The following is a 25,427-nucleotide window of genomic DNA, read 5'->3' on the forward strand; positions in this document are numbered from 1 at the left end:
CATAGAGAGGTGACCAGGGATATCAACGGTGACAAACGAAGCTGCTAACCAATAGAAACCAGAAGCCCTGAAATCAGGTACGCCGTTCGAGTTGTTGACGACATCGAAGTTAAGAGTGACTGGCCTGGCGTAGGGGGTATACGCTGGGGGACGATCCATGTTACGTCCCTGAACAACATTGCCTTCACAATCAGCGACCAAGAGGGCAGTGCACTCGTTATTGTCTTCGGCAGTAGTGCTTGATGAATCAGGATATTCGATGTGCTCCATCTCAATTGCATACAACCAAGCCGAGAGATAAGGATAGCTCACGTAATGGCCTTGAGTACCGAACTCTTCCGATATGCCCCTGAGCTCACGAGCCTGCGTAGGGAAGAACTTATCAGCAGCATCAGCCAGAGTATCATAGTCTTCGTCTTGAAGCTTCTCCTTGCCGAATACGGTAGCATTGAATTCGCGGAATAGGGGCTCAAATGTATCCTCGTAAGCATACTCCTTGAGGACAGCTCTCACTGCTGGTTTGAAGTGCTCCTCGGGGGGTTCAGACATATCAATGGTTACCGTGGGAGGTTCCGGCGGTAATTGACCATCTCCCTCAGCAGCAGATATAGCGGACATGACCCCAAGAGGTGAACTGCCCAACAAGAATAGATATAAGGCTGCGATGAAGGTGGAAGTCGATCTCGTGACGAAGGTCATTGGGAAAGGTATCGATGAAACTAAATAAATGACGGATGATCCTCGAGTTCCGATTGTGAATCTGCATACTAAAAGTCTGAGACACATAGTCTTTGCTATATACCGGACCTGGCAGCAGCTAAAATAACAGCTTGTAAGGGGCAAACGTTCCACAGTTCTGTGTGTCTAGTGTCCCTCCTATGATGGTGGGCATGCAACCCACGGAGCTCTGGAATCCAGAGTCTGGATCTAATCGTAGCGGAGGCACTTTCCGTGTTGTTTGCCTTCAACTCTCCCCGATTGCCCTATTGAGTTTTTATCTGGAAGGCGAGCCACTATTCGTCATAGTCTAATCATTAGACTCTAATGAAATTAAAGCCGCCATCGGAGTTGATGATGCTGCTCATCAGAGAGTCGGATGCCTCGACCGGGGATGCCTACACCACGTACAATCGTTCGAGTGCATCACGGCCGGGGCCCCAGCAACACGTTCGGTCCTATTCCGACTCGACTTGGATCGAAGGCTCTTCCTATCATTGCTAAAGTCGGACCGGGGCGCCGTTTCTGGCATGCTGGACTATGGCATAAAGTCATCTATTCCTGGTCGTGAGAATCTCCTTAGCGCATCGGGGACGGTGTCCAATGATTGCAGAGGAATCGATCTTCAATTCCTCTCAGATTGCACATACTAGCCGACTACCACGTATTCACGAAGGAGTACAGCGAAACGATCGATTGTGTGGATATCTTCATTGAATTCTGTGCAAGCTTTTCCTCGGTTGATGGGTGCTCAGAAGATAATGAGTTTTCTCGACAGGCTCAGATCAGTTGGTCTCTTTGCTTCCGTGAATAGTAGTAGATGCATCCAACGCTATGTGGTTCGTTAGTGGCGTCATCAGATTCGTGCATTTTAACACTTCACTCTGGACACTGTGAGAAAGCGATGTCTTGTCATGATCGCCACCCTGGCCCTATAGAAGGACGGTCACTGTGACTGGATTGTTGACAACAACTTGTTGTTCTCAACGGTCCCTTGTCGGACCCATCGGTCTCTCTCGTGAGTTTAATCACCTACACCGGGGTAAGTTGTGCGTTCGCGACATTCGCTATGCTGACTATCAGCTCCAGCCGAGAGGCTTTCCGCTGTGGGTGCTCGAGATCGAAACAGACTGAAGGCTCCCTAGTAGGGAGTCATTTATTTTAACATCTTATCTCGGGACGAGAGCCTCCTAGGAGTTCACGTATCTCCAGTTCATCCTGTCGAACTCCGAATCGACTGCCACTCCCGAACTGAAACTCAAGGACGATTATATGATATAATTTATACGGCGCGTTGTTATCACGTCGCTGTATTTACCGAAGTAGTGCGCTCCTTCCACGAGCACCTGGTTGCTCTTACTCGCGGAGCGAGCGGAGATATATACTTCGATCCGGGTCATTCCGACCGTGCATGTGTACGAACTGATGGTAGCATTCAGTCGTCCATGCCTGCTTACTTTTGTCATAACAGGTGCATCCTGCAATGGTCACGAACAGTCATGAACAGCGTTGTGTTACTCGCCACGGTTAATGAATCCAACCAGTGAGAGATTCGGGCATACAGCACAATTTTGCGATACTCACTGGTGATTACAAACTTCAAAGCGCAGGAGATGTGTTTTGCAAGATATTTCCTCAACAAATCTAGAGTTTCCCATACAATGTACCATAATCATCATTGTCCCATGTATTAAGAACTCGGCAAAGGATAATTGATCGAAAAAGTACTGCCTATTAGCAGCACTTGAGTAGATGTACTCCTCTAATAGGAGTGAGTATGAATCCAGTAGTATTTATGGAGTGCACAACACCCATGAGTATATCTGAAGGCATGGACGACAAGAGTCGTCTTGAGAAATGGCGGACACAATTATATCACGAATGGCATCATATATCACTGATGGTTTTTGTTCCAAGCATCATCAGCATCATAACGAATATAGGTGGAGAAGTCACCATATGTGGGATCCATAATGGAGGTATAAATAGTGTGATTCGTAGAGACTCCGCTTAAAAAGGAGCAATCCATGACAACATCCCAGGTAGACTTTATATCATTAGTCTTACCATGCTCCTTCACACAGTTCTCAGCAACAGTACGTCTAGGATCAGAAATCGGATCGGCCTCCCAGCGATCGTAGTTGGTCTGCACCAAATACCAATTATCGGCCTCGCTGTAATCACCAGTCTGATTGTTCAAATATGCAGGCTCGTGTACCTCACCGTTCTGGTCAATGGCCAAACCATCTTCATCACGAGTAAGAACTACAGCTTTGAACTCATCACCAGTCCCAGCCATCGATAGGTACGCTGGAACAGCCATCGGACATTTGCTGAGGTACTCCACGGCAGGCTCAAAGTCGATAATACCCTGTTCAAAGATCATCTCATTGAACGTCTGAAGCGCAGAAGCTCTCCCTTCTTCGATATACTCGAATATATCCTGCTTGGTCGGAGTCTCTCTGTAAGTGGGATAATATCTGTAGTTAGCTTGCATAGAGAGGTGACCAGGGATATCAACGGTGACAAACGAAGCTGCTAACCAATAGAAACCAGAAGCCTTGAAATCAGGTACGCCGTTCGAGTTGTTGACGACATCGAAGTTAAGAGTGACTGGCCTGGCGTAGGGGGTATACGCTGGGGGACGATCCATGTTACGTCCCTGAACAACATTGCCTTCACAATCAGCGACCAAGAGGGCAGTGCACTCGTTATTGTCTTCGGCAGTAGTGCTTGATGAATCAGGATATTCGATGTGCTCCATCTCAATTGCATACAACCAAGCCGAGAGATAAGGATAGCTCACGTAATGGCCTTGAGTACCGAACTCTTCCGATATGCCCCTGAGCTCACGAGCCTGCGTAGGAAAGAACTTATCAGCAGCATCAGCCAGAGTATCATAGTCTTCGTCTTGAAGCTTCTCCTTGCCGAATACGGTAGCATTGAATTCGCGGAATAGGGGCTCAAATGTATCCTCGTAAGCATACTCCTTGAGGACAGCTCTCACTGCTGGTTTGAAATGCTCCTCGGGGGGTTCAGACATATCAATGGTTACCGTGGGAGGTTCCGGTGGTAATTGACCATCTCCCTCAGCAGCAGATATAGCGGACATGACCCCACGAGGTGAACTGCCCAACAAGAATAGATATAAGGCAGCGATGAAGGTGGAACTCGATTTCGTGACGAAGGTCATTAGAAAAAGGTATCGATAAAACTAAATAAATAACGGATGATCCTCGAGTTCCGATTGTGAATTTGCATACTAGAAGTCTGAGACACTTAGTCTATGTTATGTGCCGGACCTAGCAGTAGCTAAAATAACAGCTGATAGAGGACAGAAATGTCACAGTTCTGTGTGCCTAGTGTCCCTCCTATGATGGTGGGCATGCAACCCACGAAGCTTTGGATCTAATCGCAACGGAGTCGCTTTCCGTGTTGTTTGCCTCCACCTTTTCTCAATTGCGCTATTGAGTTTTTATCTACAAGGCGAGCAAGTGTTTGTTATGGTCTTATGAAAAATTTTCATTGAAAATGCAGCCGCCATCGGAGTTGATGATGCTGCTCATCAGAGAGTCGGATGCCTCGACCGGGGATGCCTACACCACGTACAATCGTTCGAGTGCATCACGGCCGGGGCCCCAGCAAGACGTTCGATTCTATTCCGACTCGACTTGGATCGAAGGCGAGCCATTGCTCTTCCAGAGCGCGAGAAAATATCTCTCTCTTTTCTATGCGCTGGAGCCGCTCTACGGATAGCATCGTCTTTCCTATGGGCGGGAGAGACAGAAAGGGAGGCTGTATGTGACACAAGCGCATCTTCTGAGCTGTACCTCCTCACTCCTGGGAAAATGAGGGAATTCACTAATCAAGTGCTGCTCAAAGATAGTACTGCTTCGCCAGATTGCTCCTCGACAAGTTCTCAACTGTCAATACACAGGATACACATGATGACAGTTCATCAATGATGATGTTTAGTAATAGATAATGATTCAATCGATCATCATGTAGGAAACTTGCCTTGCCGCTTTGAAGCGCGCAATGAGAACTTGATCAACTAGCTTATACTATACCTTTCAGAAATTGATTCCGCGATTAAGGGCGCCAATTCAGCGGATAAGGAAATCAATGATTCAGGGAAGCCGACCGCCTGAAGAACATGGGACATTGCACAAATATCAGACTGGCCGACCTCCGTTGCGTCGTCATCGACATGTAACGGGTTGTGGTCTCCACCGGGGTAGTACGTTTGGAAACGCCCTAATGCTGAGGGAGACCGAATCGCAACGTAACATGGATGAAAATGGGATGCATGTGATGTCTGAATTTCCCTTGTTCGCCGGGCATCGTAAGACATCAATAGCAATCTTTAACGGTTGCTCAGCTCATTGTAAGCCTTCAGCCCAATATGGAACACCGAATCGCCCAGTCGAGCGCTTACGAAAGACGAAAGCGAGGCTTACGAAATTGAGGAGAAGGACAATTCAGGGAGCCCTACTTCTCCCCCGTGTTCTTATCCATAATGGTGGGCTCCGAGACCACGCATCACGGAATCCGAGACCTTCATACACGAACCTTGGACATCCTTACAGGGTGAAATACGGCGAACCTCCCCCGGACCGTTTCTGCGAGGCTACCGTGGCCATGCGCCGCCATACCTAAGTGCCCGCCGAGTTTAGCAACGACTTCGGTAGTTTCAGCAATCTTCAGCCAACCAACACCGGACCTGCCTTGAGCTAGAGCGTAAGAGGCATGAGAACTACCGAGTCAGGAGTTCGATCCGAGACTCGAACTCCCACTTCCAGTCCATGACAAGTGACGTATTAAATGTCATTTCTCACGAGGAAATTGTCCTCGTGTAGGAGTATAAAACCCCCGCTGGCACTCTAGAATGTTAGCGCCCAGAGAGAGTGGGACCGTCCATCCTGAGATCTTCCCCATCCGTACTCATCTTTTTGCCGTCCTTAACACTCCACAGATGAGCTCTTCGGCAGATTCATGACCGAAGCCTTTGGTCCAAAGGCGTGGTTCTCAACCGGGTTTCCACTCACGGCATGCCGATATTTGAGACAGCGGGGCAACATATCTATGAGCAACATTAAGAAAGACCGAGCGTTCCGCTACTGTATGGGTTGAAACACAACAGAGAAGCATTGAGATTAGATCAAAGGCAAGTAACACTGCAATGATTCAAGAATGCTGTACTGTATGACTCAACCATGCTTCAGCCTGTGTGCCGAGACCCCAATCTGATAGTGACCGTGGAGGCTGATGCTTGCTACAGACCCTATGAGCTCAACCACTAGATGAGGGTCGTTGATAGTGCTGGGCGGGAGCATCTCGGACTGCACCCTGACCCAGTTCACCAATACTTGTATTTCATCACGATTGAGGACGAGACTTATGGTGTCTCCCGCTTCGAGACTCCGTGCCCACTGTTCGTCAGCCACATTACTGGCAGGTCGCAAAACACCATTCGCGAACACTCCAGAGCACTCGTAGCCGAGCATCACCGAGGACGGCAACTCCGATGCCATACTGCAACCGACAACCCCAACAGGATTGGAACAAATACCAATACCGAGACCTACTGAGCTCACCTCCGCTGCGATGCCCGTGCGGAGGGCCCTTATCACGCATTGCCAGACCCCGGAGCCGTCTGGCAACCGATATGGAGCAGTACCGGCAACAGCCCAAGAGGCCTCACCGTCGCCTTCAGCGTCTTTCGAGCTTATCATATGACCAACAATGAAAATGGAATTCCCCAATGGACTCGGCAACCACGAGGGGTCATAATTCTGCGGCATCTCGGTGCTGGTGGCTTCTATTGATGGCGGGGAGAATGCTGGAAGGGGCGGAGTAGTCTCCTCTGACTCTTGAGTCGTTCTAGCCAAGACCTGCGATGCTTGCAGTAGAGAAGGTAAACATCTTTGGTGGGAACTCCTAGGCGTATCAGACCTCAAGCTATCCCGATCGGTCTCATGAAGTTTAGCCGAGACAGCTTCTCGCATGTCTGGGGACGGACCAAGTGAGCCCACGGTCCGATTGGATTGAGCCTCCTTCCATCTGGTTCTCTCTCCGTCGCTCAGCTGTGATGATACTCCTATGCTTGAGACCTCGCTACCTGCAGATGTTTGTGACTGCACCAGTTCGGCGGTGCCCAGAGGTGCGCCTCTGCTTGCTGGGTGCCTTGCAGGAAGGTCCATATCATCCCGGAATCCAATCCGCGGAGCAACACCGACGGTGGCAGGTGACAGCATATCAGGTGACTCAATCACTCGCGCGGGATCGCGTGTAGCTTCCCTTGAGGACAGTAACGCTTCACGAGAAATCAACGCCGCTGATACAACTCCGGCAGCCGGTGCTGTCAGCTGCTCGGCAGCTCTCTCTAGAGCCAAGGTACTAAGTTCCTCATCACCGGAGTGAGAGCAGTCACTTGCGACCGAATCATGGCTCGTCACGACGGTATCACTTACCTTGGCCACTGTGACGCTCTTCTGTGATACCACTGAACCTAACGAGTTATCCATGCTAGACCACGACCCAGTCCTCTCTGCCTGTTTGGAAGGACGCTTCAGGAGCATGTCCACTATTTGAGACTTCCGAACTGCACTAACCACTGAAGTCGACGGTGCACGTTGGGACTGGCCACCCCGTTTCGCTTCATTCCTTGAGCTCTCCGATACTCTAGCTGACGCGTCACTCGATTGGGAGGAGATCGGTCCACTCTTCAAAGCATCGGTACTTGCTCGCCCGATCAGCGCATCGGCTTCTCCTGAGCTCCGAGCTCCCGACGAATATAGATTGGTCGGCTGTACAACATTGGCGTCGTGGTCCGTGAGACAGCCATTGACAACGTCCGAGGTTGGACTTGTTTCCAGTCGATCTTCATTCTTGGGGCTTGACGAAGAAATGTTATCTAGTCTATGCCGTACGTCATCACTTGGTAACTCGGCGTCTGATCGTCTAGGCTTCGAAATATCCACCTTCTCTGTCAGGCTTTCCAGCTCACTCATGGAGGATACGTCGGCTTGTGCCGCTTCTGGTGAGTTGCCAAAGCCACCGAAGGGAAACAGGGTCCGAAAATATGGCGAGAGCCTGGGTGAATCCGCCTCGGCGATAGCTCGAGGTCTGTCGGGCGCCTCCCCGGGGAGCAGTGGAACGGAATAGTCCAGCGACTCTAGTTCGCTATATATCTTGTCAATCAAGCTCTCTCCGTCGACTCTCGCCGAGTTTTGCGCGCTTGAAGAAGAACCAGTACACTCCGTCACTGGTGGCATTGGATCGCCGATTTCACCGCTGAGCCATGATTCGTAGTCCGTATCAGGATCGGCCTGGTGCTGAGAATCTACTTCCGGCTTGCGTGTGTTTGCAGTCTCGCTATGAGGGTGCGGTTCTTGGGATTCGTCTTCGATTTCCAAGGACTCATGTAAAGATAACGTCGAGAGGTAGCTGTCGACTTTCTGTCCGCTGGAAGAAGTCTTCTCATTGACGAACTTCCTGGCTGCCGTGTCATAGCGTCTAGTGCTTCCCTTGTCCAACAAGCTAGCCATGGAATCTTTCCCCCACGCTTCCAGTTCGGCTGCGAAGTCTTCTGCGAGACTTGACCTCCGGGACCAACTTGAATCAGGTCTGATAGTGATGGCTGTGACACTATCGCGTACTCGAGAGGGTCGGTGTTGCCTCGACTCATCCACTGAGGATCTCTCTCGTCTCTTAGGGTTGGCCCCACGCCGGGAAGGAGTCTGTGATCTCGAATCACGACGACTGACGGAAACCGAGCGTCTCAGCCTTGTTGGGGTGGACGCTCTACAACCAGCGTCCTCGCCCATGTAGAGCTTAGCACCAGCCAAGAGAGCTCGTGATGCAAGCCCTTCCGGATGGACTTGTGTCGACTGCTCCTCGAGAGATGCTCGTAAAAGTCTGACGGCGTCAGAGACCTTCAGCTTGCCAAGTGCTTGGAGAACGAGGATCACGACGTGCTGGCCGTGAAGGTTGAGGAACGAGCTGAAGACCGAGAGCGTTTTTCTGCAAAAACAATGATAGGATTACCGAGTGGCCATCAAGGCGCCTGGAGGTAGTCCGGAGGAGCGGAGCAATTCGGCGCGCACAGCCTCCCTGATCCTGACAAAGTTTCAAGTTCGCAAACTCTCCCCGTTGGGGCTCGTTCCAACTCACTCATAGGGGTCCCTAGGGCTATTCGGGCCAAGTCGTAAGATAAGCTGTAGCGTCACTGGTTTTCCGCCATGCTTGTTCCGGTGAGATTCCGACTGAGGCCGGAGGGTTGCACCGGCTAGGAGAGCTTGCTGGGGCGAGCCAAATGTGTGCAGTTCAGGACCCTCGTCAAGAACAGCTACGATGCGTTCGAGTACTTCGATGGCGGAAAGCTTGCGAGAGTCTTGAATCGCGAGAGCAACCACCGGTCGCCCAACTACATCCCAGTGGAAGCTGAGGAAGGGGCCTCACCCCCAGGAAAGCATACGCTAGAAGCTTACCCTGAAACCTGCAGGGAACCCGCTGGCAGACTGGCTGCAGAGCTCAGAGTGGTCCGTACGAGTTCTTCGACACTGATATAGCAACATCAAAGCGAGGAGCATGGTTGGTGTCCATACCGTGCTGACGATATTCCCATGTCGAGGGATTGATTCAAGACAAGGTGTAGCTTGATTGTCGACTGTGAGTCGGTAATCTTAGGCTTCGGGAGCGATCGCCTCCTTGCTGCTGCCGATTTGGTAGACACCCGGCTGAGGGGCATGGATGGGCAGTTCCGTATGTAACCGAGCAGGGCAGAACCACAACAAGATTCACTCGTAAGATTCGAGGTCCAACACGAGCCACTCTTCGAAACCCGCAAAGTAGATCCCCATGGATTCCCGACAACCTCCTATGCGGGGCCTCCTAAGGTTGCTTACTCTGTCAATGAATCCTTGACCTCTGCGTTGGGAATAGGTGTCAGACGAGGCTTGGCTGGCGGGCCTGGCCATTCCGGTCTGAAGAATAATGGATGCGAACAAGAGTGGACCTGTAACGTTACAATGGCAAATCATCTGACAAACTCGATCTCCTTGCGGAGCACCCAGCCACTGTAGCGCGGCGACCAGTCCGATGATATGGCGGGACAATACTGGGTCTACTGCTAAAGGACATTCATTTTGAGGCCATGGAGCAGCTGCAAGTCTCGGGCCATGAACTTTGGTCCAGCAACACGCAACAGGTGGTTTTTGATAGGGACAGCACTGACGAAGCAGCAATGCTACAGAGAATTGCATGCCTGTTCACGTGTAGCTCAATTTGAATAGTCTTGTATCGGAGATTTGCCCATCGGATGTGGATATGAATAAGAAGCATTCAGCCTCCTTTTTAGTGTGGTCTCCTACCGGAGGGAAGAGGAGATCGATGTGAGACACCGTGAGCGGCGCCAACTTGAGATTTTTGGTCACAACCTGCAGCGAGTTGCTGATCCGATGATCGAATGTGGCTTAACTGACCTGTAGTATGTCGGGGTTTGAGCTACTCATCATGAATTCGGTTTGGCGCGTGAGAGGATTGCGGAAGGGGAGACGCTTCCTGCTTTGCTGCCCATACGTCAGAGTCAGGTCGTGAGTCTCAGTAACAGTAGGCGGCTCTGCCTGAATGTTAAGAACCCATCCAACTAGAGGGCGTCCCATCGCTGAAGCCTCTCCATCCTTGGCGACGAAGAATAGGCAGGTGCTCATGCCGCTAATAGAAGGCAGGATAGAGAGCGGAAGGTGGCATGGGCCGCACCGGGGAACTCGAATATGCGAGGGTTCAATCTCTGCAAGTGCTGAATTAGTTGAGTACGCGACTATAGACGATGCTCCATGGTGGAGCTGTGGTGGGAGTTTAATTGCCTTGTGGATGGGCTGACCAACAACGCCCTTCACGTAGTCACCAAATAGAGCATAGCAGATGATCCTCACGACCGACATCGGCCGCTCTCGGTAGATGTCGCTCCGTGTGTAGACCAAGCACACCGCCTCTCGAGGTCTCTCAATAGCACCAGGAGCCATGAGGGATATACATAGCTGCCTGGGCTGCTCATTAGCCCTGGTGACCGAAACACCCGAGTCATCGGGAGAAATGACCAAAGAGGCATCAGTCTCCACCTCCTTTGCTAGCGAGAGTGTTTTGCGGACCGCAGCCCCTTCGAGTTCCCAGCAGCGCGCTACTTGGTCGACCAGGAATCCAAGTGGCCCTGGGATCACCAGCTCGACAACTCTCGCGATTTCGCCACCACTTCGTCTGATGCTGATCTCGAATATCAAGTCAGCCTCGGACTCGATGAGCGACAAGAACCGGAAGGGGAGCTCCACCATCTGACCAGGGCGCAGCAGGAATTCTGCCGTAGCCGTGAAAAGCTCATAACCGCTGTTGGGCTCGGAGAACCCTCGTGACTTCACGATATATCGCCACTCTATAGGATCGGTGACCAAAGAGAGTCCACATGGCCGGGATCGCTCCACTGTCAAGTTGCTGTCGCCGCCGACTCGGCCCACCCGAACCGAGTATAGGGCTTCGACAGATAGGGGGTTCGTGAAAGGAACTGTGAAATAGCTCGCTTCACCCGAGATAGCTGGGAGGTAGCGCTTCTCCAACAAGGTCTCACGTATCCTCCTTTGGACGAGCTTAGACCGGGACCTCTCCCGCATGATTTCGAAGTGCTTAGTCGCGTCATGTGTGGTACCGGCGAGACCATCCGGCCACGGTAACCTGAGCGCCTTGACTCGAGCATTCTTCCGCCTGGCTGGTGACCGGGGCTGGCTCTCGCCTCCTGTACTGTCTACGTAGCCACCAGTACAGGATGGGACCAAAAAGGGATGTCTATGACCAAGATGTGCACAGTCTCGCGAGCCACGATTCTCGATCACAACGTGGAGCCAACCCAAGGGACTAGTCGCTTCCTGTGCATACGCCACACTGCTACAAGATACCTAGCCAAAATGGACCATTTTAAATGGTTCGGCCCGCAGAGGCTGATGAGCTTCACCTCTCTCTCAAATCGAGCCACCACACGATGCTGCCTCGGGAGACCGCCTAACGGTACCGAGGCAGTAGCCACCAGCATGCCGGTTTCGGCGCAATGCATTTCCAAATCTATGGCATGGCCATCTCGACCGGTTACTCGACGTAGCATGGTGAGTCGTGAAGGGCAGCAGCAGCTCCAGCGTGCGAACAGCCTATAGTGGACACGAGGTGCGAGACGCAACAACAACAACACTGAACGAAAAACAAGCCACTACTACAAGAGAGAGTTACCTCTGCCCAGTGCTCAAGGAGCTTAGCGCACTATGATACGTGTCGTAAGGGAGCTCGGCAACTTCCGTGTTCTGGGCCGGGAAAGTGTAGAACTTGGCTGAAAAATATACTCTCTTGCCGCCAGGCCGGCGGGAACCCTCAAGAGGTCTCCATCCCACAATAGCCAGGCTAATTTCATCGTTCACGAGTTCATCTTCTTCCTCGACTCGCCAATTCACAGCGGTCATGACTTCCTGTTCGGCCGTTGAGGCAGTCACAATTCCCTCGGGCGCTTCATTTGTATGGGGTATGTTTCTCGGCGTTGGCGAGTCTGGCTTACGACCAGCTTGAGGGTTGAGTTCTACACTACTGATAGGACTCGATCCCGGCGCAGCAACTCCCTTCACAGAGACGATCTCGGGCTCATCCAGATCCACAATAGGGTCATCATATCGGATTTTGGCAGCATCCTGCAGACTATGACGAGTAATCCCTTCGGGTACCAATCCGCCTCTGTCGCCAGTAGTGGTGAGTGCTACAACATTATCAGGCGCTGGGTACTCCTCGGGGATCGATGGGATCAGTGCCTGGGTGAGCGGGGCGTTGGCTGCTTCAACCGCCTGGGAATAGCCACACTCCACGTCTGGGAAACCCTGTCGCTCAGTCTCAGGACTGCGGAGTGGCTCCACCTCAGACGAACGGAATGAGTCGACCTCAGAAGGGCGGAGTGGGTCGACCTCAGAAGGGCGGAACGGGTCGACCTCAGAAGGGCGGAGTGGGTCGACCTCAGACCGGTGTAATTGCTCGGCAGGTTCTGGTGGACTCAGCGGGGAAGATTCGACATGCCTTGATTCGAACAGCATTGCTGGAGCTGGAAGCTCCGAAGGTGGATGATCCACAAAGTGGTCCACACCAACCTCTGGTGGAGGGGGAAGCACCAGCGACGGCTGGGGAATCTTCTCGGTCTCAGCGGCTAATACAACAGTTTTGTCCGCACTGATGGGAACGGCTGCTAAAAGTTCAGCATGCAGCGCTTTCTGGCGGGCTCTGAGCCAAGAGGCGTAAGCTTCACCTGTCAAAGTGAACTCGATCGAGTGATGAATCCCAGTGGGGGATCCAATCCACACCTTCCGGCCAGCAATGGTCTCCCCTGGGCCACTCATCAGGTGACATCGTAGGAGCACACTATTGCTCGTTTGGTCGGAGGCTATGCATTCAGTAAGGGGGTCCAAATGAGGCAGTAGAAGGAGACACCATCCCACGCAAACGGGCACGTCGTTTGGTTCCTCCTCGACCAAATGGCAATGGAGCTCTACCGCCAGCGCGCAGTTGTCATCCAGGACCATATCGATGGTGTGATAAGTGGAGCTTACGAGGACAGGATTACCGCTATTGTCGCCTTCCATACGGAACGCCCATTCTGGTGATATCCTCTGCAGCCCGTTGTGGGCGTAGACCGTCACAGTGTAGCGGTTCGAGAGCTCCACCCTCTCGTTACTGTCGGGTGTTCTGAAGCGCTGCGAGAAGTCTCGCGCTGCGAAGCGGATGGCATCTCTGAGTTCCGCAGTGGCATGATGGCTGCCAATGTCGACTGTGATACCTCCAATGGTGACGCCTGCTCGAGTTATGTGGGTAGTCTGGAGACAACCAACTGGGATCCCTGCAGCAGCAACATACCCAGCTGGGAGCATTCTCCGCATAGTGTTGGCCTCCTCCTCTTCTCCCGATAGAGAACAGAAAGCGACCTCGAGGCTCCCCCCAGTGGCCAGCCCAACTAGACTCCCAGTCGGCTGTTGAGTGGTGGCAAACGCTCCGATGACCTCGCGCTTTAAGAACGGCAAGACCCTCGGGGTTCCCTCCAACAGCACAGCACCACGGCTGAGAGCATGGTCAGCGGGGATCACGGTCCACCCCGCTGATAGTCTCTCGCCATCAGGATGGGTCAATGCCAGTTCCAGGATGACCCCAGTTTGAGCATCAGGCAAGGAGGAACCGGTATGGTATAGGAATGAGCCGCTCATATCGAAGTCGTGACCGGCAGGCGCGTCCACCTTCAGACCCACCGCTGTGCGACTGGTGATGACCTGGGTCTTCAAGTGGAACAAGGTGACGTACAACCGGTAGGAGACCATAACTCCTCTGACCAGAGAGCTAGGGATAGGCGGGGCCGAGACCCGACCGATGTCTGAGGAATTGCCTATATCGAAATGACGTCAGTAAGTGCTCACCAATTCTGTAAAGGATGGTGGGTCCCTGGTCAACTATCGACTGACTGGCCCTCAGTTGTCCAACACGGTGACCTCCCGTTCTTGCATTCGTGACAAACACGTCTTGTGGTCTAACTCGTTCCATTCGCCTCAGCCAATCGCGTACAGTCTGCCCGTCCTCTGTTTCTGATGACGGAAGCTCTACATGAGCGGTGACCTGGGTGCCGCAAAGGAACGAAGTTGTCTTGACATGCATGATCCTGGTAAGGGCTTACCGGAGCGCTGCCAGCCAGTGGGATGCTCGGAGCAGCGAGCTCGGGTGGGTCTCCAAGGAGTCCGGCTGCTTCTCTATGTGGCGGGTCATGCTGTCCTGCAGACGACGTTCGCCCTGTCGATAATTCTGGTATAGGAGGCAGTGCAGACCCAAAGCCTTCAGTGGGGTGCGACCAAGGCAGAGATTCGAACAGTCCAAGAACAGGAATATTCGACGAATCCCTTCGTTCACTGCTCTGTTCGGTGACCGGCTCGGCAAGCTCCGTCACGCTCGGGGGTTGGCCCGTTCTCGATTCATCACCCGACGATACATCTTTATCTCCTTCATCAGCATCAATCGACCAAAGGTCACTCGCAGAGTGCAAACTAGCATCTGCTGAGACACCAATCTGCATAGAGGAACCAACTGCTCCTGTTGTTTCTGGTCCCGAGACCTCCTTATCGCCCACTATGGGTAAGGAGGCATCAGCTGATGAGTCTACAGAGGACTCAGCCGCGGTGAACGGTACGACCATATCGTCGACTTCCGCAGCCAAAGGCGTCAGTAGATCTAACTCTTGGTCGGATCCTGGGCTTATATGATCATCATCATCATCAAGAGGCAGTAAAGGCAACTGACCGACACAAGCTCGGTCACCCATATTCCAATCAACACGGAAGTGACGACCAGTGTGGCCTCACCTGGTGGTCTTTCGGGTGAGTCTCGACTTTGGAGTCATCTCCAAGATTGAGGATGTCCTCAAAACCTGCATCAGCACTCCCCGTTGACTTCTTCTTAGGGCTGTAAATTGGCCCCGAAGGTGGCGTGAGGGCCTCCTCTAGCAGCTGGTCCAGAAGGTCTAGCGTGTCTGCCATCTATGGAGCTCCAAAGTTAAAGGTATCCATGGCGCGACAAATTGACGGAATACAGCGCGCCAACAGAGAAGAAACTAGAGCATTCGAAGACTAATTCGCGGCTTTCTTGGATTAGAGCGGTCGACCTCCAGTACTGATACACGAACCTGATAGAATCATCCGGCCTAGTGGAGTGCACCGCATCAGAAGGTGGCGGGCTTAAACTCCACGCAGAGCATGACCAACACTCCACCCTTACATGCTGATTGACGGTGAGCGAGTCCAGTGTCACCATTGGCAAGAGATTAGAAACATGAATAAGCCCCGTCACAGACTCCGCGCAATCGAGATGGACAAATGCTCCGAACGATACAACGTTCTTTACTGAGCCTTCGAGATGTGCACCAACCTACAAAGGGTAGAAACCTCTGGTGACGATACTCGAAATAAGCCACAGCAGACGAGGGTGCGACGACTGATTAACAATCATTAGATTCATGGCATCGTAGATGTGGTGCGATACAGTTGCAGCATCGTTATCTCAGTGGAAGGCGTTCTACCCTCACATCAACGCCTCGCGCATGGCCATTGAATCGGCGGTGGAATCCTACCTCCAGCTCGGTGATCCCACATCCGCTTCTATAAGGAGGGTACTCTATCTCTGGAGGCCGATACCGTTCGGGATGCTCCAGGCGGACATCCCTATCGGACCCTACCAACTCAGTGAGGACCTCCGCTGAGGTGGTCCTGGCCTATGAGGGAGCAGTACATCGACCAGCAAACTACCGATGTTCACCTGTTCTGAATCCTCTTCACAGCTCACGTGCTGCAGCAGAGAGTTGAGATCTGATCCTAGCACTCAAATGCTTTTCTTCCTAGCCTCACGATCGACCTTCTCCTCTATGGGTCTCTATCAGACGCTTCAATTGACGAGCACAGTCGTAGGACTCAGGATGGATGCCAGTGGAGTCCAGGGGCTCGCTGCCATCGTAGACCCGTATCTGCACACAAATCTCACCATCTCTGCTAGCTTGATCGGACTACAATCAGGCGCCATTATATTCGTCACATAGTGTAAATTCTGGCTAGTCTACTGAGAACGCTGATTCTGCAATCCTCATCAGATGTGATCACTGAATAATCCACCCTCAGCTGTGGGCTGCTACGACAACTTCGGAATTTCCGAGTCAGAAAGACATTCACTTCAGGTAAAAAAATAAACGCTCTAATACTATAGTGTCCGAGCTTGCCTACAAATCCTGCTGCTTGCTGAAACACAGCAGCTCCTATTCCCTTCACTTTCTTCAGTTCCTCTCGACAGGTAAATCTACCATTACTCGTCCGATACTCCACAATGCGCTTGGCTGTCCCAGCATTGAGACCAGCAACGTACCTGCAACACATACAGCACTAGGTTACCAGTCTCGCTACCTCAACAGCTGCACACTAGCCGTGTTGAGGTCAACCCCGACCTGGCACACGCACCACTGTATTGCTTGGGTCAACGCTGAGTCTAATTGTTTGGGGGGCATGTCGTGCTGGAAAAGGCCCACTCCCTGACACGATCGTGAAGCTGGTCAAGTCGGAATAGCAATACGATATTCTTCGGCTCCAACTTGACGTATTCTGCTATCGGGTCCAAGACACGCCTGGCTATCGATACCGCACCTCTGAAAGATATGTCCATGTCGGGAAGCTCGGCTGCGGCAACCTGAGCAGATTCGCTAGCCAAGAGGTAACCTCCCAAAGCCTTACTGCTCCTGCTGAATAGATACTGGCACCGCATTCGTCAACTACACAGATACCAACGTTCATATGAGGGGGTAAGACTCTTCGTATCGATTCGACCGCTTCCGCAGAACCCTGCGATGTGCGTTCTTACCATAGCAAGAAATACCCTCCTACCTGACCATCGCCGACAACCACTAGACTGCAAGTCCACTGTGAGACCTTCTGCACCAGCTGCTCCGGACCCAAGGCACTCGATCCTGCAATCCAAACAATACAGGTGATCTCGGGCCCCCATCGAGCCCCACCAGGACGAGTCCAGAACTTGAACATGTCCAGGACCTCTCCCGTAGCAGAGATGACCACACACTTGTGCCCATTCACGTAGCCCGGGTCCACACCAACTACCGTCGCGTCCTTCTCGACACGAATTGGAGGACACATCAGTTTGACACTGACATTGTCAGTGAATGTCTTTATAGCGAAATCTTCAGCGGGGACGGTCAAACGCTCCGACCGGAACTCCCTCGCCAAAGACTTCTCTATAGTGTCTACCGTCCTCCTAATCACAGTTGGGATCATCTTCGCACACAAGCACGTCCCGTGACCGCTTGCCAGATAGCGTTCTTGGAGGCACCCGTAGAGCTGTGTGGTGGCAGGAAACACTATCTTCACACGTAGCTCCTTAGCGGCCTCGCCCCGCTTGATAGCGAGCCACTCGTGAGGCTTCACTCTGTCCAGTCTTCTCTTGAGGCCGCCGTAGCTGGAGTATCTACGAATGCAACTATCAAGTAGGGCTCTGAAGCCTGACCGTACTGCTGCTTCGGCTGCTTCGGCTTCACCTTGATCTTCCCTTTTGGAGTAGAGGTGCGCTTAACAATACCTTTTACCTCCAAGCGAGCCCGGCTAGCCAGCATCGAGCGACATATAGATCTAACCTCTTGGTCGTGTGCTGAGGAGGAGACATCATCCACCTATCGCTAAGTAGACCCGTGTGGGAGCCTGCGACGACTCACCTAGCCTGTATGTGAGAATAGCAACCACCGCTGCCTCAACATCCGTTTCTTCTTCAGATGCCGCAACCTGGCCACAGAGGATAACAAAGCATGGATAAAGGAGCTGATATTGTCCAGGTATTTCCTACTCAACTTCGAGTTTTAAACATTCGTACTATAAGTTCAGTTCTATAGCGTGAGCACACTTCAGATGACGCATGGTCCCTGCTATGTATTAGCAAGCACCTGAGCTTGTCGGCGGAGCTGGTCGGTCCTCATAAGACACCCCCCAGGGCTCGCTTGGCCAGCCGCACTCAAGATGACATCAGCTGCAGGTCCGAAACCTAGCAGCGGCTGAATCCGACCCAATTGCATCCGTTCCTCACCAGCGTCAATAGCTGCTTGTGCTTTGGTCTTCCGCTTCGTTTGAGGAGCTCTACTACACATAATATCTGCAATGTCCTCAGCACGGCAATCACTCGCGCAGAGGTATTGGAATGTCTGCTCGTCCAGAGCTCTCCTTGAGGCCAGGGCCCTACACGGTCACGATCGAGGCCGCCTGAACAGTTACACCCCACTTGACGCATTTGAGCCTCTTCTCCTCAACAACCCGCTCTCTCTCGAGCTGCTTGTGAACTTTAACGATGGTCTCCTCAGGAAGGCCGACATAACCTCGCCGGTATCGAGCAACAAAGGGGAGTGTGCACCCTTCCGATTCGAACAACTTCACCGCTCGTCCAACCTGGCATCAATAAAAGGTTTCTAATCACACCACGACGAGTACCTCAGCGAGGCGAGGCAGTAGGCCAAGATCCCTACTGCAGGACTGACTAAGACGTAGGAGGCGACCTTCCTCTAGTGCTGCTACAGGATCGCCCTGATGGAGATGGCTGCGTTGAGTGAGGACTTCACAAGATGGAAGTTACCTTAAGAGAGGTTCGTGTCGCTGCACTTGAAGACGCTCTCGGGGTGAACGACAGATCCCCAGTGAAACCCAACCGGGGCTTTTTCGCAACACTCTCGTTGGCTTGGCGTCCACACTCTCTTTTCATGTGACAATCACGAGTAAGGCAAACAACTACCGCCGATAAAAGTCTCCATTCCCGCTACCTGTCCCTCGCAGTCTCACAACACGCGACTCTTGTCTCTGTCACAATCTAAAGCCATATAGACTGCGACATCTATAAACTACTTGTTATTCTCTCGGTATCATTTCATTATTTCTGATTATATAAAGTAGCGACTAACATATTCTTTCATTCGCCATATCTAGTTTTACAAGGTCACAGGTTGTGATCTTTTAAAAATAGATTCCACAGCACTGACTCACAGCAGTTAGTGCTGCCACACTTGAGTGACCCTAGAGTCCTCGAATCGTGCAGTCCCTGGAAAATCCCTCAGATCACAGCTACCGAGGAGCTCTCTGATTAAACAACACAGCATTGACGGGGTGAACGTAGAGACTGCCTGAGTGACGAAAAGGAATGTCCGAGCAGTAAGAAAAGGATGGGAATAACAGTGACAGTGTGAACATCCCTCAACGTCGCCTCAAACGTTTTTTCTGCCGTGAGGTCCCTCCCCCACTGGTCGCGTCATTCGCCTTCACGGCGACACCCATGTCCTCCTCCTCATCCACCACCATGCTTTCGTCAAAGCATGACGAGTTCATCTGTGGTGATCGCTTCACCGCTCGAGCATAGGGCTGCAACGCCTGAAAGTCACCGTGTCATATTCCTCCTCTCACATCAGCTCTCACTATGACTAGGTTCTCTGCAATCATCACTATCCTCGCTGTACAGCCCACCACCGTGAGACCAAAGGGAAGCCAGTGGCCCCTCGACAATAGCTCCCTCATTGGGGCTGCTGCTGCGAAGGCGTCCTTAGCCAAGCCTTCCAACGACGCGATCACCGTCCGAGCATACTGGCCACTGAGGGGAGGACAAAACCATCGTGGTCGGGCCTGTGAACATTGCCACTGCATACCTCCCATCCGCTGCATTGTCCGCTTCAGCCCGTGCTAGCACGGCTGACCAAGCAGAGATGTTATTGCTATCACTGGAGCCAGCGGTGTCGAGAAGAGCATCTAAGTTCCGCTGCAGTTTTCGAAGAGCTCCGAAATAGGGGAGTCTGAACAAAGAGTTTCAAACTCGGAAAATTCTCTCCTGTTGATGATGACATTCAGCTTCGCGAATTCTAAATAAACCGTCAACAACATCCCTCCGGAGCCTATAATTTCCTCACAAATTTCCCTACGTCAAATCGACAAGACGAGCCTGTTCCGATACTCATCTTCCCGAGTACTCGGAAAAGATACATTCCGGAGCTTGAAGGGGTACTAAGTGAGAATTTCATCCGAGATGAATTTCCCTAGAGATGCCTTTTAGCCGCGAACGATCAAAAGCGATTGGTTTATATGAAAATGATATCCCGATTGGACTCACCTCCCATGCGCGTTGTTCATCTTATAAATAAGACTCGCTAGCACGTTTCGCTCACAGAGGAGCTGGTCGATCGAAAATTGAGGATTTACGCCAGAGCCACCTCCGCTGCTGGTGACAGCCATGGTGATACTAAGTCCCAGCACTGTACGTCATAAACCGGTAGACAACTGAACACAAGACTGCCCTTTCCTCAACATGTCGTTGTCCCCAAGAGGATATTCCATGTAGGCTTCAATGCTAATTTCAACACCCTTGTCCCCACAGTTCAACAGCTGTTTCCCAATCGACGCTTCCGAGGTCGCCAGTCTTCCCTGCTATCAGTGCTCGAACATTCCCTTTGGACAAAGCTGGTGCCTCCGGTGGGACCGCTGCTCGATTGCCGCGATGCGCCAGTGACATTTCTGATCCAACTTTCTCTTCCACCACAGTGGTAGTGAGGGAGAAGAGCGGCACTGTACGGCTTAATGCGACAGCCGTGCTGAAGATGGACAGCCCATAAAGCGAGAAGGACCAGGGCGATCAAGACGAGGCACTCTGCTCACCTAGTATGATTGAGTCTAGCAGCAAACCGCTGCAGCCCTTCGGCGATCGACAACGACTGTGACATCAGTTTCCGCGATAACATGATCTAAGCATCGGAATGCCCTCAAGTCGTAGTGGCCCAGCATCTCACAAAGGCCAGTGTGAAGGCCTCGGGTGAGAGGGTGAGAACAGAGCTGTACTGCTCCTTATGGCTCATCGGTAGACTAGTAGCCTTGCTCCCATCATGGTGAGCTGGATGACCAACCTCATGACTGAGGCAACCGTGACCATCACCGGGGATGATGGACCTACCTTGCATCGTAGAAAATCCTTTGTAGTGGTAGTCGGCTACAGCCTCGCACGTCATCACGGGAGTTGGAGGAAATCTCAAACTCCTTACAGAACCTCATGAACCCTTCGAGCGACATCCCTTCCACCTGAGTACGTCATGGACTAGTGATACCGGAGCGAGAAGTGGCCATGGAGTGGTATCAAGAGCAGCAACTCACTTCAGCATAGTGATTGAATAGAGTCCGGATGCCCGGATGAAGATGCGTTAACGTCTTGCTAAGGCCGGAGTGAGGATCCTGGAGATCAGATAGGCACTCATGAACCAGTTCGCCATCAGCACCACCAGGGGAGCCCAAGACCTGCCAAGAGGAACGAGGAAGAAAGGCCGTGTGGTGCCTCAGAAGAAGCCTCAGAATTTGATCTCAGCAATGGTCAGCCTATGGCTACTTCGAAACGCGATTTTAATCGCTTCTCAAAATTCGATTTCTACGCCGCCAAGGTATCACCTCCAAAAGCGGTCTGATCTTCTCCACCGTGATTTTTCTCAATATTTCAGCGTCCGTAAGCCCAAGCCTACCATGATGGCCATAAAATGCTCGGGCGACCTGAACCATATCCTCGCTACTCTAGATTAACCCAAGTGTAACATACCCGCACAAGGGCCCTTTGGAAGCCGTCACGGTCCAGATAATGCCGATGCTTCGCTGAGCTTCTGTTCTTAGCACGCTCAGTGCTCCTCAGGAATATCAAGTCAGCGGCTACCGACGTGAGGAGCTGACTGCCGTTGGCTGAACCACCATGCTACTCTAAAGCACCTCGCCTCCCGTACTGTGTCTCACCTGGCGCTTCGGCATTTGTTGCTTTCATCAAACCAGCATCTCGCAGGAAGCGGTGAAACTACCAAATGGACCGTTAGCCGACCTATTCCGAATCTTCCACTGAGCGTGCTTGGATTCATCACGATCTGCCGCCTATATCCGACACCATAATCAAAATATAATATAATAACGGAGTTCCACCCGTTTAACGGGGTGTGGCGTACTACTCCATGTAAACTATAAGACGTGTATCTCAATACGACTAATAACACAATTGTTTTCTGCAAAGTAAACTGTGAAGTATATTTTTCACTAGTGTTTTTTATATCACGGTAGAAACTCCAATATAATAACTGGACTTCATCATTCTGACCTTAGCCGTCCCTAACTGCGTCCGATTGAGTGGATTGCCCAGCATTGCATAGTAGGAAAACACCGACGTAATAAGATCGTCCTCCTCCTCGGGAAGCCCGATCTCAGTTGAGACATCGCTACCTCCATCACTGACGACCACCGAGTGACTCCGCATCGCTCGAGAGACCATCCTAACTAGGTGATCAAATTCACCTACCAGCCAAGAATTACCTCCGCACAGGTCGCGGCTGTTGTGGCGAATTCAACACAACTCCCTCGAGGTTCGCCGGCAGCAGTCTTAATGGCTTCGACGATGCTCTCGCTACCATCGGGAGTGCGGCAAATCTAACACGTCCCTGAGAGCATCCATAGCCTCCAAGATACCTACCTCCCTGCGCGCACAGCGAAGATTCCACTCACCTTAGACTGGTCCATTCTATCAAGCAACCTGACCAGCCGTGCGGCATCCGTCTGCGTTGAGGCAGGAGCCCCTGTGACCACGTCCAAGTCGGTGAACAGAACCCCAGCCGTCTGAACGTAGCGCCCAACTATGCGGACCATACCGGCCTACCAGCCTACTCTTAGTAGCGCCGCTTCGAAGTGAGTATAGGTAAAATAGCGGCCGCCAAGTGACGATCTCCTGGCGGCCCTTTCGGCGATTCTCTCATCCTTCATAACGCTGCGGAATACTTGGAAGATTTGAGACTTTGGCAGGATAACCGGGCACAGCTCAAAATCTAAGATACACAAAGAGAGCCACATCTCGACAACGTTCCCCAGGCATCATCGCGATCAGTTGATAGAATGCCAACATTCATTGAGGGGGACTCCATGAAGGATACAGTCACAAGCACAGGAGCCAGACGAGTCGAGTTGTTGCTCATTCATAATCAGACCAATGACAAAGGATACAGTCACGAAGGCCCAAAACACCCACGGAGTAGGCACTAAGACTAGAGCCTGCTGAATGAACACTATCTCCCACTATTGTGTGATAGTACTTCCCAAGCAAGGATACTACCTATGAAGACCTGACACAACTGCTTCTGAGAATAGCCGTGCAGGGCGTGTGTAGCCGCGGCACTCTTGTCTTTCTCAGGGTCTTCACCGTGGAGTTCCATTGGGAAGTATCCACTATATAACCTGATGCCACAGATCGACTACCGCGCGCCACGAAATTGAGTCCCCACCGTATGAGCGGCCGTCGGCAAGCATCGAAGACTCTGACCACCTCCTCGTCGACTTCTCTCTTCTCGCCAGAGCCTATCACCGTACAACAATATCCAATAACATACATACCCGATGACTCTACAACTTGACAAGCGAGACTCCTCCAAAGACCACACGCCTCCTCCTTAATCACCTTCAGACTGTTCCACGATGCCAACAGCAGCAGCTTTCGGGTCTTCTACTATTCCCTCCATGTCAAAGCTAGACAGATGTTCAGAGTAAAGTCGGGCCAGAGATACTGCAGGATTCCCCGTCTGATATCTACCAAAAACGACAATAGTGGAGTTTCACCCGTGATATGAGAAAACACTAGTGAAAAATATGTTTCACGACTACTGCATATCGCGAATATTGGGTTTCTTTTTCACAGAGTATTACGCCACTTTACGTAGAGTGGGTGAAACTCCAATGTCATAATATATCTTCGGTTTCCAAAGCTACCTCATCAAAATTGACACAAGACTTGGGGTAGAAGTGTACAAAAACCAACGAGAATTCCCCGATCTTTCCTCCGAATTTCCAAAAAAAAATCTAAGTAGAGTACAAGGAGATTGTCCCATTCTCCTGGTTGACCATGACCACATTCCGCCACACTAGACAAACAAGCAGACAATCCACACAACTTACTTCTCCTCAGCGACAGCAACGACAGCGTCCATGAACTGGTACTTATTAAGACCTGGTACCGCCTGGTCTCCACTGCTGTGTATCTGGAAGCACGCATAAGCCGCAATTCCAGCAGACAATATCACCCTAGTGTATATCAAGTCAACGCGAACATCTGTGAGCCCGTTGCCCTTGTGCTCCTCGTCAATGATGCCGCTGTCCAAGCACATCCTTCTCAGCTTTGATGCACGCAACAGCCTCTCCCCAGGGTGGCTGGACGGGGATGCATAGTAGTTAAAGATGCCCAACAGGGTTCGCTGACAGCAGACAACGATACGGCCACCGAGCTGAGCAATACACACAAGAAGGATCTTCATGATCTCTAGTAAACTACTACGGTACCAGAACAACCGGTGGACCCTTCCCAACCGAACTACTAGGCTAAGGCCGCGATATCCTACTATTTCATACCCAACTACGAGAGACACTCAGTGCCCGATCCGCAGCACTGATGAAAGTATGGCTAATGGACAGCATTACTATAGTACATATAGTATAGTACAGTATACAATAGTATATAGTAGTGTGGTATAATTTAGTCTCCTGTGAACCCTCCTGGCTTATAGTACTGCTGAGGACTAAGCCTTTAGGAAGCAATTCCCCCTACTACCTGGATGTCCTCAATGCCAGCGCTGCCTGTCTTCGTTGAGGAAGCAGGCATCAACAGTACAACTGCAACTCGACTGACAACTCAATCGATCTGACTACTGCCTCAGCCAGCGCAACCCTGGTAAGACATAGAAACACACTCATGAGGCATGGCTCCTTCCCCATTCTTCGACCTACGACCTTGATGGAATAGAATTTTTCTTGCCATCCCGAGTTTAGAAGTCGCCCGCCCGTAAACTTCGGCATATTCGCGCGAGCGACCCAAGGTCGTCTAACCGAGAGTCGAAAAGGTTCTAGGAATGATGGAAAGTCTCGCCAGAGGCTAGGGTCAACTCCAGAGGAAGTGATTCGATGGGCGAGCGAGCTTGGTCGCTCGCAGGTGCTTCAATAATCCGAGGATTCCGAAGGAAAGTTATTAGTAACTGACAGTTTTTTTTTTCTTAGTGGACTGGGTGACGGGACAGACCCGTGTGAGACGTGAGTCGTTGA

General features: G+C 51.7%; 6 protein-coding genes across 6 annotated transcripts in view; all 6 read right to left on the reverse strand.

Annotated features, from left to right (window-relative positions):
* Positions 1-618, reverse strand: part of Pmar_PMAR005205 (hypothetical protein) — a gene marked incomplete at both ends in the record, with an annotated part of 1,087 nt that extends 469 nt beyond the window's left edge. The window contains one exon of the mRNA XM_002786457.1: positions 82-618. Within this exon, the coding sequence (XP_002786503.1) occupies positions 82-618 (537 nt within the window). The remainder of the gene's footprint in view (positions 1-81) is intronic.
* A 1,993-nt stretch (positions 619-2,611) lies between these two features.
* Positions 2,612-3,829, reverse strand: Pmar_PMAR005206 (Acid ceramidase precursor, putative; the record flags this gene model as incomplete). The annotated part of the gene is made up of 1 exon (XM_002786458.1): positions 2,612-3,829. The coding sequence occupies one exon, from the start codon at positions 3,827-3,829 to the stop codon at positions 2,612-2,614; it is 1,218 nt and encodes a 405-aa protein (XP_002786504.1).
* Positions 3,830-10,193: 6,364 nt separating this feature from the next.
* Pmar_PMAR005207 (conserved hypothetical protein) lies at positions 10,194-11,384 on the reverse strand (the record flags this gene model as incomplete). The annotated part of the gene is made up of 1 exon (XM_002786459.1): positions 10,194-11,384. One exon carries the CDS (start codon positions 11,382-11,384, stop codon positions 10,194-10,196), a length of 1,191 nt encoding a protein of 396 aa, XP_002786505.1.
* A 603-nt stretch (positions 11,385-11,987) lies between these two features.
* Positions 11,988-18,454, reverse strand: Pmar_PMAR005208 (tex protein-relatedtranscription accessory protein, putative; the record flags this gene model as incomplete). The annotated part of the gene is made up of 17 exons (XM_002786460.1): positions 11,988-14,155; positions 14,199-14,394; positions 14,453-15,023; positions 15,132-15,196; positions 15,544-15,693; positions 15,896-16,036; positions 16,081-16,136; positions 16,177-16,285; positions 16,539-16,677; positions 16,716-16,840; positions 16,882-16,995; positions 17,040-17,147; positions 17,190-17,784; positions 17,829-17,964; positions 18,029-18,095; positions 18,254-18,351; positions 18,394-18,454. The coding sequence occupies 17 exons, from the start codon at positions 18,452-18,454 to the stop codon at positions 11,988-11,990; spliced, it is 4,899 nt and encodes a 1,632-aa protein (XP_002786506.1).
* A 131-nt stretch (positions 18,455-18,585) lies between these two features.
* Positions 18,586-18,749, reverse strand: Pmar_PMAR005209 (hypothetical protein; the record flags this gene model as incomplete). The annotated part of the gene is made up of 1 exon (XM_002786461.1): positions 18,586-18,749. A coding segment is annotated over one exon (164 nt), but the record flags the coding sequence as incomplete, so codon positions are not given.
* A 666-nt stretch (positions 18,750-19,415) lies between these two features.
* Pmar_PMAR005210 (hypothetical protein) lies at positions 19,416-24,990 on the reverse strand (the record flags this gene model as incomplete). The annotated part of the gene is made up of 21 exons (XM_002786462.1): positions 19,416-19,474; positions 19,592-19,718; positions 19,764-19,935; positions 19,991-20,134; positions 20,449-20,577; positions 20,991-21,076; positions 21,122-21,242; positions 21,283-21,407; positions 21,480-21,620; positions 21,768-21,866; positions 21,913-22,049; positions 22,101-22,158; positions 22,665-22,778; positions 22,854-22,964; positions 23,013-23,170; positions 23,455-23,576; positions 23,624-23,696; positions 23,797-23,924; positions 24,291-24,373; positions 24,416-24,586; positions 24,940-24,990. 21 exons carry the CDS (start codon positions 24,988-24,990, stop codon positions 19,416-19,418), a joined length of 2,409 nt encoding a protein of 802 aa, XP_002786508.1.
* Positions 24,991-25,427: the final 437 nt, after the last annotated feature.

The sequence above is a fragment of the Perkinsus marinus genome, assembly GCF_000006405.1.
Source record: "Perkinsus marinus ATCC 50983 genomic scaffold scf_1104296931384, whole genome shotgun sequence".
NCBI classification, from domain to species: domain Eukaryota; phylum Perkinsozoa; order Perkinsida; family Perkinsidae; genus Perkinsus; species Perkinsus marinus.